The following is a 13,468-nucleotide window of genomic DNA, read 5'->3' as shown; positions in this document are numbered from 1 at the left end:
TCATGATGATTAGTTCTTGAATTCCTTTCCTTATGAGAAGTTTACATCCCATTTCATTTGTGAAGAGCTCTTCATCTAGTTCTTCCCAAATGCCCATGAATCCAAACGCAGAGGAACATTCCCGACTCACCGACGCTGAATCAAACCTCATCAGGCTTCACAAAGATCTCATTTCCATCGAATCCATTACTGGCAATGAGTATGATATTGGTCAATATTTATATACTCATCTTTCATCCCGCAATTTTACGGTTGAAACACGACACGTCTCTCCCATTCAGTCAGCATCCAATGTCCAGAACAAATATGACAAACCACGACTCAATATCTTCGCATATAAAGGGACCACACGAAATACTAGACTTCAATCACAAGTCTTATGGATACAGTTGGACCATATATTCCACATTCACGTTCATCAGATGGAGAAGAGAATATGATTTGTGGTCGAGGAAGTACCGACGCCAAAGGATGTATGACTTCTCAAATTTTGGCTGTTGAAGAATTGATAGCTGAGTATTCAATTCATGAGGGTGATATCGGATTACTCTTTGTAGTCGGAGAGGAAACAGACGGTGCTGGTATGAAAAGAGCCAGTGAAGTATTCCAGCAAGATGGCATTACATGGGAGAGTGTCATTTTCGGGGAACCATCGGAACACAAATTGGTCCTTGGATACAAGGTTGCGCTAGCGTTTGAGATAATTGCTCATGGGAAGGACGCCCATAGCTCCTGTCCAGAATTGGGAATAAACGCAATTAGTATTCTGATAAAGTCACTAGCGGAGATTGATGGAATAAGACTACCTGGAAGTGGTAAGTTGGGTGAAACGACCACAAGCATTGGGATGATACAAGGCGGTGTGGCATTGAACGTCATTCCGGCAGCAGCATCAGCTTCCGTCTTGACAAGATTGGCAGTGATGAGGGAAGTGTGGAAGTGGAATGTGGTCGTCATTTCGGTCCTGTGAACTGTGACGTTGATATAGATGGTATGTATTATTGCAAAAACTTCCTAAGACGTGGGCGGTAATAAGATACTCAATTTCAGGTTTCGAGACGGATGTAAGCGAGGAGGGACTGATGTTCCAAATCTCAAAGGAAGTCATAAGTGTTATTTAATCGGGCCCGGATCTGTAATTTCGGCACATTCGGATCATGAATGTATAACTGCTGATGGGCTTACCAAAGGTGTGGATGATTATAAAAGTATCATCAGAAATCTCATAGCAAGATAACCCAAGGTATCTAATAATTCAGATTACAGTTCACCATTTGAAACCCTCAGGATCCCCGAATTCATTAAGCATTGGAATGATTTACGAGATTAAGAATCGTGTTGTCGGAATCTCAAAGGTAGAAATTTGAATTAGACTGTAGTCGGGACCATTGGGAACACTAAGATGGTTTGGCTGAGAGGAACTATATGAGTATTAGTATCCGATGGTTTGCTTAGACCGCAATTCGAACTAAACCCTTTAGTTCTTTTCTGGTTAGTGATTAGCATTCAGATCAATAATTTCCAGTCAAATTCTTTGTATTAAGTTAAAAATATCCATTCTATCGATGCTGCTTGATATTAGTTATCAACTTTGTATTCTAGCTTCAGTATATAGCGGGATTCAATGAAAGAGTGTTTCAGTGAAATTCTCACTCTTTTTGTTCTTAACTATTGAGCAAAACAAAGAGAGACTGCGAATATCTCTTTCCTAAACTCGAATTCCTTTATTTCGGCCAACGATTGACTGATGGTACTCCTAAAATTGCAAGACAAAGGAGTGAGATTTCCTGTCATAGCAACGTTCCCAGTGACTGTTTCAGACCTCACCTCCGTTTCTTTTTGATTTGATATGACCCGTTGAGAGTTGAAAATCGACTTCCATCTCAAACATTTGCGGAATTCTATCCTTTATTTCAACATGTGCTTACGAACGATGTGCCATTACACTTTGTGTGATCAGACGCCATACTCCTGGATTATACAACCATGCACGCCTCTTGGAACTTGCGAAAGAATACTCACTAAAGGGTTCCCTCTCGCCGACTTCTGCCCCGAATGTTACATGGTGGAAGATCCCACGACAACCCTTCCTAATCAAGCTGCGATTCAAAGATTCGGCACAGAATATGAGTTTGATCGACTTCATTTCGAAGAATCCAACTTCCCGGAGAAAGCTAATGCTGTGTTGAATCGAGTGCGTACCTTTGTAAATATGAACTTTGAGCCAGATGTCAGAGACAATCTTGATATTTTTTGCTCCAACGAGCGACTCAACCTCGATGTTTTTAATCGTCTTTGGCTCCTCGTCTTTCAACTACTTCTACCTCACCTTTGGCTCACTGTAAGAGCTGGTCGAGCACAGAAAATACCCCGAGAGCATAAAATTATAATATTGCAATTACGGCAGGCTATACTTCGAGATCTTGGATTTAACTTTGTAGAGGCTCATTGCAAGGAAAGAAGAGAGGAAGGAAAATGGAGACAAGCGATGGGTGCCCACGCCCCGATCATTGCAGAAGTTTGCGTCAACCCTCCAGTTGATAGATGTATGATATGCCTGGAATCCCTGAACAGCGGGCCGTGTCTAAAGTTAAAGTATAACCACACGTACCACAAAGATTACCTTACACTGATGGTCGAGTTCAAGGGATGCGCCATCTATAGAGATGAATGCCGTGGTCCATTGCCTGATATATCAGTGAAAAATGAAGGTCCATGGCCGGAATGGCTAGAAGTGTTCGCTCCCTTTCAACGCCCTCGAGTGCAGGAAGAGCTTCTTGCGCAGCCACCTCCTACAGACAGGGAAATACGTAGATTAGAGGCGGCTTTCAATCGAACTCATGAAGATACTGCAAGGTTGTACGAGAGGGTGTTGCGTGATCAACAAAAGCTTTCGAATGCCAGACTCGAAGTGGAAAGCAGTGAGTACAACATGCAAGAAGCTGCGTCGAATATAACTGAGCTTGAGTGGGTCGTACGTAACAATCGCATGGCTGCTGGAGTAGGCAAGGGAAAGGAACCGATAAGGGAATCATATACGCGCTTAACACAAATGCTCTACATGAAAAGGTTGGAGGTAATGGATCACGAGTTCGATCATATAAAAAGCATTGAGGAATACAACAAGCTACCTTCCGATTCCACCCAGGAGCTCAATCATAGGTTATATCGACAAAGAGAGTGGATAGGCGCGCGAAATCTATATTACACTCAGAAAAGAAAGCACACATTAGGACTGGCATTGGAAAGTGTTTACTACAACATTCTTTCCTTTGTGGGCACATATAATCTTCGCACTCGTAGGGAGGGGGAAGGTGAAGCAGAGGAAAGGTTGAGTCAATCTGAACACCTGTGGAGACAAAGTATACTTGCCCGGGATGACGCTAAAGATAGATGGGACTTTGCTCTATATCATAAGTCTATATTTGAATCCAATAACTAATGCGATCAATCCATATTGAACAATACGAAGAGATTCTATATGTTGTATTCAATCAAAGATAGGGAATAGCAGTGAGAATCTGGAAGGGTTGGTTTCTTGTATGATTTCACGTAAACAATACTTTAGTTCTTTTCTGGTTGCAATGCTGCTGGTGCGATCTTCTATTTGAATTGAGTACATTGGGGTTTTGACGAGATTAATAAGAGTTTTCATATCAAATGTATTATAGAAGACTTTCATTACTATACAACATTGAAATATTATTTGAAATCAATCGTAGAGCGATAGTATAGTGGTGATATCTCATCAATAAGTCAATCAAATTCAAGGAAAGTTATTTTCCATCTAAAAATTTAAGAAAAAGAAGAATGCTAGAAAACAATGACAATGGGATTCTTGTGTACAAGACTAGAAAACTTCCCAGGTCTGTATCTTTCATTTTAAGCCAGATTAGATTTCCAGAAGCCATTTGTTTGACACAGCACAGTCTTTATTAAATACTGTAGGCAGTAAAACTTCCAACATCGTTACTACAAAGCAACCGAAGATAGCTGGACCGAAAACATCTTGTATTCTCTAAGGTTGCCCTTGGCGTGCGAGCATGGAAAGCATACTTTAAATACGCCATTTTAATCAATATTGGCCGCCAGAGATAAAACGAAGGGCGCTGGCACCTATGTTACTATTGAGGGTGTGAAACTCGCTATGCTTCTCAGGCCAGTGACATATATCACTTGATATAAGATGGGAGGTTTGCTAAAAAGATCTAATCAATGAATAAGAGCGGTGCTGAAGAAATGTTCACGGTTCCTATCATGAACGAGGAAGGAGGGTAACATCAAAGAAGGTAGCGCGAACATTGCAACGATAAATCGCATCGAAATGAGAATCCATTGGGCCTTCATTTGCAAACGAAGATCTACTCAGACCTGGATTGATGGAAATTCGTGAAGATCTGGAATCGATGGTTTGGCTGCTGTGCTTGTCCAGAATTTGAGGGATGAAATTCATGGGTGCTGGGTGGTGTGAAGCTCGGGGTGCCAAGCCAAGTAAAATGAATGACCTTGGCCCGGCCAAAAGGTAATTACGACTCCGTAGGTAAGGTCAACAGAGTATAACCTCAATCTCTCGTATGCGTATGTGTATCCTAATAAGAACATCAACAATCAAACGAATTCGAATTCCTAAACTCATGTTTATCAATAATTCATCATCCAATTCTTAATCTTATCTCACCTCCAAGCCTTTGCCATTACCTACTGTTGATTTTCAATCATCTCAGACACATGACAACCCAGCTCCCTGGCTATGTTCATAGCACAACACATCCCACGGCCTTCCTCCTTGGCACCGGGACTTCAATATGGTCTTCTCTCCTCCCACAACTCATTTCCACAAACCACGAACTCATTCTCGTGACCTGCTTTTGGGCTTCTTCCTCTAGCCAGCGCGACATTTGTCAACTCCTCCTGAGACTATCGGAACGTGCGGTTTCAGATCAAAAAATCATCCATATCCGGATTTGTTTTTCATCTCTTTCAATATCGCAAAAGATATTTCACACCCCTTCCTCCGACGGATATTTGTACCCATCATCTCAATATCCTTCACTTGGACTTCCATCTGAGTCGGATACACCGGGGTTGAATCTCCGTGTCAAGTCGATTTTTTTTCCGTCCATGTCATGTTTTGCATGGGAAGTATATCATACAAGATACTCGACGCATTTGGTTTCCGAGTTGCAATGTGAGTTGGGAGCCATGGGCAGAAGGATGTATTGGATTTGAACGCGGGGAACTGGTAGAGGATTTGCGTAGTTATTGGAACAGGATCTGGAACGGTGATGGTCAGATGACAATTCCCGAAATGTCCTGGACGTCGGCTCAGCTAGCAGACAGAAGTCCATCGATACATGCCGAGCTATGGAATCCAGATTCATCATTGTTAAGTGTCGTCGACCTATCAAAACTTCCACAAAACACTGAAACACTTCTTCTTCCACATACCCACTCTGCATATAATCCATTTTCTGTTATTTTTAAACCAAATGCAAAAACACCCTCAACACCACTCACTACATTCTTGCTATCACAAATTTCAACAGCCAAAACATCAATTACAATCTACACTCCAAATATTACATACACACCAGTCATAAATTCAATATTCGAAGCATTAGATAAAGGCGTTGATGTCCGAATTGTGGTCTCGAAAAAGTTGATGATCCTAGAGCAATTGGTAACAGCCGGCACGATCACTGAATGGGAGGTATGGAAAATGAAACGTCGATATCGTAAGCTTGTATCTCGTTCATCGCGAAGGGTCGATGACATTGAAGCCGGTAATTCTAGAATAGGAGCTTTAGAAATTGTGTATTTCAATCCCGATCTCGTTCGTGTGAGTGATTTCCATGACCGAGATACGATGACTGATGGAACGCTGGCGAGAGGATTTGAAAGCATGGGAAAGGAGACCAAGCCAGTCAAACTTCATCTCAAAATGACGATAATTGACCATGAAATAACCATTCTTGGGAGTGGCAATATGGATCGGGCGAGTTGGGTGACTAGCCAGGAGTTGGGAGTCGCAATTTTTTCTGGAGAAGTATCTAATAAATTGGTCGAAGTTGCAAGGGGAGTTTATGGATGAATGGATAGTTGCATGATAGGTCTCGTGGTGTATATCGAATCACCACAGAATAGCGTATTGCTGAATTAGAAAAGGGCAAACATTGAACATGCCGTGGCACTAGGATACGAATAGAAAATAGAATGGATAATCATTGATACAAGAATGGGAACATTGTTACCGCGTGTAATCTTGTTTGAATGTTACAATTCATTTGTTGATAAGCTATCGTCACTTTGAGGTATTCTTCCTAACGCCTTCATATATGCATCATCACATACTATGCTCCTTAAACCCAGAGTCGAAAGTTAAAATTCTTCCACCGCACAATTAGGATGTAATACATAAACAACTGGTTCCTCTGACCTCGAACTGCCTTCCCCATTCTTGTTATCCTGATCAACCAATCCTTGCCCACGAATTGCCATCAAAATATTTTCCTGTTGGATTAAATGTTAGTCCCAAATCCACAGAACCTTCCATGTACGACGAGCTGAAGCGACGAACAGGAGTAGAAAAGAAATAAAAGTAGTAACAAACCTTAAGCATCCTCTTGATAATCTTTTTGCACAATTTCATTTCTTCATGATATGCCTCTTCATCAGCTAGATCACCTTCGATCTGTTCCAGATACCACTCTACCAACTTCTCTCCCTCCACTCCTTCACCGTTGCCCAACTCGTCTTCATTGATTCTTCTAACCAATAGGTTGACCACTCCAATGTATTTGTCATAAGTAATCTTTGTCTTTTGTCTTCCATCTCCTTCAGCTGGCGGTACACTTTCATTGGCATCCTGGGTATCTTCATCCATGGCATCATCTGCATCATCATTCGCAGCTGGAGCGGGAACTTCCTCATCATCGTCATCAACCTCAACATCATCTTTCTCAACACTAATAATACTCTGTCTCAAAAGATTAAAGGCTTCAACAACCATTGGCTCAGTGATTTCCTCAACACAATTCGCCTTTGCAATAGCCTCACTTAACCGAATCATACTCTCTAATTGTCTGACTGTAATGCGATAACTGTTTCTACCAACGCCTCCTTGAGCATCATCATTCCTCAGTTCTTTATATTTTTGTACCAGTAATTCTTTAGCTTCATCCGTGAACTCTGGCTTGAAGGTTTTGGCAAAACGGATGTAGCGCTGTAGTTGCTCAGTCGTAAATTCGGGTTGCACTGCTTCGTCACGAAGTTGATGGATCCCTACAATATGTTCTGCTAAATGGCGATCCACGGTTTCATTGCATTCATCTAGAATAACAAAGAACAAATCGAAACGTGACATAATAGGAGCGCTCATATTAATATTAGCTCTCAGTGTCGTCTTTCGGTTGTATCTTCCTCCTACTGGATTTGCAGCTGCGAGGATCGAAGTTCGAGCATTCAACGTGGCTTGGATACCTGCTTTGGCAATGGAAATTGTCTGCTGTTCCATAGCTTCGTGAATGGCGACTTGATCACTGATATCCATTTTATCGAACTCATCAATAGCACAAATACCATTATCTGCTAACATCAGTGCTCCAGCTTCAATAGTGAATTCTCCTGTCTCCTCGTCTTTGACTACAGCAGCTGTGAGACCCGCAGCCGAGGAGGCCTTTCCAGATGTGTAGACAGCTCGAGGAAGAAAAGAGCAAATATATTTTAGGAATTGAGATTTCGAAGTGGAAGGATCACCAACTATACAAATATTTATATCGCCCCTAAGTTGCATTCCTTCCGGGGTAACTTTGGAAACACCAGACATAAGTTGAAGGAGAAGACCTTTCTTAACAATTTCATGTCCGTAGACCATAGGTGCGAGTGAATTGACGAGACGTGAGTAAATGTGGTCCGAATGAACCATTTCTTTGAGATCCTCAATTTCGGCATGTGTCATGGATGCAAGAACAGCTTCCTGGGCGTGATCTCCAGGCTCGTTAGGATCAATGGGAGCCGTTTGATTCAGGGATGCGAGAATGTTATTGGACTGTCCGTTGAGTTGTTGACTTGCTGCTGCTCCCTGGGTGGAAGTATCGGGTGTAACCATACATGACAAGAAAGCAAGTCTGTATGTAAGATCTCTTACACCGAGCGCTTTCAATCCAGTGACACCGCTTGCATCTCCACTTCGATTTTGTGTATCTCTAATTGCCATTGGTCGAACACCAGGTAAACCAAGTTGACTTACATCAGGAACCACGATAAGAGCTCCCGTGAAAATACATTTCTCTCCAGCCTTCGCACGATCGACTATCTCTCCACGAAGAATAACATCCATAGTTCTTGGCATACTTCCAGTAGGAATTTCAGAACTATTCTCCTGCACACGAACTTTCTGCCAATCCACGAATGTGCTTTGTCTGATATCCAATCTCCATGCTTGTCGATTGTTACACTCTAAGTTCGGGCATTGTGTAGGTTCGGTATATCTAAAGGTTTGTTCGACATTCGGTACAACATTTTTGCAGTTTTCGCATATGAAAGTGGCTAGAGAAAGTTCAGGTCGGACCTCCGAAGTTCTAGTAACGGTACCAGAGATAGATAAAAGTTGACCAATGTTTGCAGTTCTCAAATGACGTACTCGAGTAACTAAGGGTAAGTTATAAAAGGCCAATGCAAAAAGTTTATCGGTTTGTTGGTTTGTAGTCTTGTCTCCTTGGAAATCGGATTGACTTGCAGATGCGGCGTTGCTCGCCCCAGATGAAGTTTGATTACTTGATGCAGTGGGCTGACGATGATCTCTGAAATATCTCGGTTCGTATTTGGCAATCATATTGTGTAAAGCCTTCGTAAGGAAGGGTAGGAACCTGTAGTATTCTTCAACTATTCCCTCTGCCAATGCGCCACCTTTGTATGAAGAGAGATGGGTGTAATCGACATATAAAGTAGACAATTGATATGTTCTTAGCCCATGAATCTGCGCAATATAGTATTTATCGGTGGTCATCGCAGATGAAGGAGTTGCGCCGGATAGTATTGGATCTTCAACATATCTGCAAAAGCATTAGATGTGCGATGGTTAACATAAGGGCAGAACTCACGACTCAAGAAATTCCTCAAATGTGAGTTGTACATATTGCCCAATTGCATCCTCCACTCTTGGTATTGGCCTATCACTCTTCCTCGGACGGTTAGTATTTTGTGGAATGGCATCATCTGCGAAACCTTCATCGTCACTCATAGCACCAGCGCTCTCAGATGGGGGACCTCTTGGTCTACCAGATGCTGAAGAACCTCTATGCCTACGAGCCTTGGGAGTTCCAGCTCTAGAAGAATTTCCAAAGTCTAGTGTTGGCGCATCGGACATCATTACGGATGCCATTTGTGCTTAAATTGGAGGAATGGCGAGTGAGTTGGTTGATTAATGAATTGTTTGTTGTTGTTTACGTTTGAGGGGCATAAATTCAGGAGTCGTCAAAAATTCCACGTCGCGTTGCCAAAGACACGGAGATTTCTATCTTAGCGCGACCAAGTCACCGTAATAGATTGATTTCTGACATACCAGCACCTGGTACGACCAATAGCTAGGGTACGGTATGTGATACAGACTCTACACGCAATGTACTAATAATTTTCACATCTGCATCACACACAGTCTTACCAATTGCAATTTCCAGTGGTGGTCCTCTCTTCATTACTAGCCATTGTGCAATATCACGAATCATACTTTTCCTTCATGGCATTGAAAAGCTTTACCGAGCCCACCATTTAGTATCTCAAAAAGTATCAATTGTGAGTTCGTGGACAGATGAGCTGATCTTAACTCTGGAATCGTTCTTCAAAGGAAGGCCCACCAGGTCCTCGCAAGAAAGATGACAACGCCAAAATTTGGATGAGAGTGTTTGTTTCAATCTTTGTGGTCACGGAAACGAAATGACCAAGAGTGTAAAGCCTTCTTCGGCATTGACTGCTTGCTTATGGCCGGTGTTGCTCTAACATGAAAATCTTGAGGGGATACGAGAGAGTTGCACCGTCTTCACTTGGCCCAATAATTCTACCAAGAATCTGCCGCAACGATCTCGACGTTAACAAACGTGTATTATCACTGAGCTCCTAGTAGCATAAAATGCGATATTGATAGGGCGATGGATTGTGATTCGTCTGCTAGCCCTTGGCAGGACTTGGGAGCCTTGGAACGCAGCCATCAATGTGCTGTACCAATCACAAGTGTGAAATATTGTACCACAAATAATTCTGATTTGATCATTCTGAATTGCAACAAGACATCGGCGCAAAGACCCAAGACTATAAAAACTTCGAGAACCGCCTCTCATCTCTTAACCACCTTCCTCATCAAGAAGAGCGGATACTCCCAGTGATCATGAGGCACGGCATGTATCTCGAGGATTTTTCAATTTTCCAAATTCAGGTACAGGTCCGAGGAAGTTCTTGGGGCTCTGAATTGAGGTTGTCGTATATCGGATTATGAAGAGTAGGATGTCGAGACTCCTCAAGCAAAAATCATGATGGGTAGGCTATCATCGGGACCCAACAAGCAGGAAATGTAACCTTTTCGGATGCTGCATGTGAATACGACTTCAAATACCAAGAAATGGAAATATATGTCTATCATGCCAAGTGTTGCATTGGGTGACATGAAAATGGTTAGTGAATTTTGACACCATGTCGTGCTACCCTTCATATATTCTCCTGTTTCCCCTCAATATCATCCCATTTTAATCCATTCTTATCATACTTGTGATTCTTTTGAGCTTTTTCACTGCGAACTCTACCCTCGGCTGCATGAATTCAATAGTTACTTACTGATGGTACTTTACTTTGACCGCACTGCATGTTGGCTTTCATCAACCGCGTTTTGACACCCGGCTCAAAGTGCACTGCGAAACTCTTTACCTAAGACATAATACATGAGTATTTATTCCTTATTTCATCAAATAAATTTATCAGGCGCCAGATAGTAACCCAAAATCTATTAGCTTCCATGGCTACTAATACTGATGCACTCACCAGTGCTCCGGTATATCAGACCGGTCTGTTGGCAAATGCGTCAGATAACCTCGATGCCAAAATCTCAAGTAAAATCCATGCTTTCGATCATGAACCCTCCCTCGATGAGGATGGACTATTACGCCCCACTGAAGAAGAAAGAACTACACTTCGCAGAATTTCTGGTTCAATTCCATGGACTGCTTATATGATCTGTCTCATCGAATTTGCAGAGCGCGCAAGCTATTATGGTTGCCAATTCGTCTTCTCAAACTTTGTTCAATTCCCACTTCCGTATGTCTCTATATCTCCGCGAGAAGATGCTTTTTTCTTATCCCGCGTTCACTGCTGACGGAACTAATAGCAAAGGAGGAAATGGAGCTGGCGCAACCCCCAAAGGTACCCAGCTCACACCAGGCGCTTTGGGTAAAGGTCTTACTGTTTCATCGGCCCTTGGTCTCTTGTTCAAATTCTTAGCATATACAGTACCTGTCTTTGGGTTCGTTCAGCACTTCTTCGTCTTTGATTATCTCTTGCTTACTTAGATCTACAGAGGATGGCTCGCAGATACAAAATTAGGACGTTTCAAAACTATCTGTATCGGAGTTTTTGTCTTCGGAGTTGCGCATCTTGTTTTGGTTCTTGGCGCTCTACCTAGTGTATTATAAGCTGGTCATGGCATGGCACCATTTGTTATTGGAATTTTGATCTTGGCTTTAGGAGCTGGTATGTCTTATGAGATGCATCTCAAAGTACAATGCTGATTGAAACCTCAGGTCTATTCAAGAGTAACGTTTCTCCCATGCTTCTCGACCAGGACACACAAAAGGGACTCGTAGTTAAGACTCTACCCGATGGGGAACGCGTTATTCTTGACCCTGAAGTTACTGCTCAGAGACTCGCTCTTGCATTCTATGGTATGGTCAATGTTGGCGCATTTTTTGGTCTTGCTACAACATATTCTGAAAAGAGAGTTGGGTTCTGGCTGGCTTATGGACTACCGATGGTTCTTTACCTCTTACTGCCGATATTGCTATGGGCAATAAACAAACGACTAGTCAAATATCCACCGCAAGGAAGCGATCTCGGAAAAAATTTCAGAGTTATCGGCACCTCCCTGAGAAGAAATGGTCTGAAGAAATTTGGGCGCAAGTATTATCTCGATGCTGCAAAACCTTCCGTTCTCGCCGCAGAAGGTATCACTGGTGAACATAATGGTAAACCAGTAGACTGGGATGACAATTTTGTTGAGGATGTCAAACGATCTTTGGAAGCCTGCACTATTTTCTTGTTCTTCCCAATCTACATCTTGAATGATGGAGGTATAGGAAACATCACGACATCCCAGGGCTCAGCAATAGTAACCAACGATGCACCTAATGACATTCTCAACAACTTTAACGCTCTTACTGTTATCGTTACCATCCCCATTCTTTCTTACGGAGTTTATCCACTTCTCCGTCGCCATAAGATTCATTTCGGTCCTATTAAGAGAATTACATTTGGTTTTATTATTGCCGCGATTTCATCAGCCATTGGCGCAATCACTCAATGGAGAATCTATGAAACGTCTCCATGTGGATATTATGCCACTGGTTGCGAAATAGGAACTGGCGTTGCTCCACTTAGTATCTGGTGGCAACTTCCTCAATGGATGATTGGAGGTATATCGGAATGTTTCTGCAATGTCACTGCCCTTGAACTTGCCTATTCAAGAGCTCCTGCAAATATGAAAGGTCTTGTCACTTCCATGTACTTGTTTGCTACAGCTCTCTCTGCTGCAATCGCACAAGCTTGTACTCCCAGTTTAGTGGACCCGTATTTGATTTGGCCTTATGTTGCACCAGCGGTATTGGGAACTTTAATGGCAATCTGGTTCTACTTTTTGTATAGGCACCTTGATGACGATGAGTATGTTAGAGGTGGTGTCGGTGATACTTTGGGTGAGGAACCGACAGTGGAACGTAGGGAGTCAATTAGGACTGGTGATGGTTCTCAAGAAGTTAGACCAAACGAAAAGGTTTAGTTGTGGCTCATTGACAGTCGAGTCAGTGTTCAAGATGGCAGGACTTCAGATGGTGCCTTTATCTGAAATTCGCGCGCATTCCTTTGGTAACGGTGGCCGGTCAGGATTTTCACTAATTAAGTAGTTTTTGAGGAATAAGATAATTTCACAGAGATAGTATGACTGATGACTGAAATTAAAGGTTAGTTGTCAAGTGCTCCACGTGGGCGCGCATTCTGTCATTTTGGACCATCATGTACCGCATAGCAATCGTTTCTCGATCATCATTGAAGGGAAATTATCTTATTTCAACATCTCTCATTACAAAAAGGGTTCTGACTTTGTATGTGCAATAGAATTCATTTTACAACTCACTCCATTCCACTTGCCCGTATGCTGGTATGTTCTAGAATCTAGACAAACATCAAGTCGCATCGAAGAGTAGTAATGCAGTAG

The 13,468-nt window shown here is 42.4% G+C and overlaps 5 protein-coding genes across 5 annotated transcripts; 4 read left to right on the top strand and 1 right to left on the bottom strand.

Annotated features, from left to right (window-relative positions):
• Positions 1-89: 89 nt before the first annotated feature.
• EAF01_006191 (uncharacterized protein) lies at positions 90-970 on the top strand (the record flags this gene model as incomplete). Its single annotated transcript, XM_038914445.1, has 2 exons — positions 90-199; positions 376-970. The coding sequence occupies 2 exons, from the start codon at positions 90-92 to the stop codon at positions 968-970; spliced, it is 705 nt and encodes a 234-aa protein (XP_038769400.1).
• A 948-nt stretch (positions 971-1,918) lies between these two features.
• EAF01_006190 (uncharacterized protein) lies at positions 1,919-3,442 on the top strand (the record flags this gene model as incomplete). Its single annotated transcript, XM_038914444.1, has 1 exon — positions 1,919-3,442. The coding sequence occupies one exon, from the start codon at positions 1,919-1,921 to the stop codon at positions 3,440-3,442; it is 1,524 nt and encodes a 507-aa protein (XP_038769399.1).
• Positions 3,443-5,308: 1,866 nt separating this feature from the next.
• EAF01_006189 (uncharacterized protein) lies at positions 5,309-6,091 on the top strand (the record flags this gene model as incomplete). The annotated part of the gene is made up of 1 exon (XM_038914443.1): positions 5,309-6,091. One exon carries the CDS (start codon positions 5,309-5,311, stop codon positions 6,089-6,091), a length of 783 nt encoding a protein of 260 aa, XP_038769398.1.
• Positions 6,092-6,378: 287 nt separating this feature from the next.
• On the bottom strand, positions 6,379-9,382 carry EAF01_006188 (uncharacterized protein; the record flags this gene model as incomplete). The annotated part of the gene is made up of 3 exons (XM_038914442.1): positions 6,379-6,510; positions 6,611-9,053; positions 9,102-9,382. 3 exons carry the CDS (start codon positions 9,380-9,382, stop codon positions 6,379-6,381), a joined length of 2,856 nt encoding a protein of 951 aa, XP_038769397.1.
• A 1,620-nt stretch (positions 9,383-11,002) lies between these two features.
• Positions 11,003-13,033, top strand: EAF01_006187 (uncharacterized protein; the record flags this gene model as incomplete). The annotated part of the gene is made up of 4 exons (XM_038914441.1): positions 11,003-11,301; positions 11,372-11,506; positions 11,561-11,664; positions 11,784-13,033. The coding sequence occupies 4 exons, from the start codon at positions 11,003-11,005 to the stop codon at positions 13,031-13,033; spliced, it is 1,788 nt and encodes a 595-aa protein (XP_038769396.1).
• Between the last annotated feature and the right edge of the window lie 435 nt (positions 13,034-13,468).

This window comes from Botrytis porri, assembly GCF_014898465.1.
Source record: "Botrytis porri strain MUCL 3234 chromosome Unknown BPOR_008, whole genome shotgun sequence".
In the NCBI taxonomy this organism is placed as follows: Eukaryota; Fungi; Ascomycota; class Leotiomycetes; order Helotiales; family Sclerotiniaceae; genus Botrytis; species Botrytis porri.
Note: the sequence above shows the minus strand (reverse complement) of the source record. Positions and strands in the feature narration are given on the sequence as shown.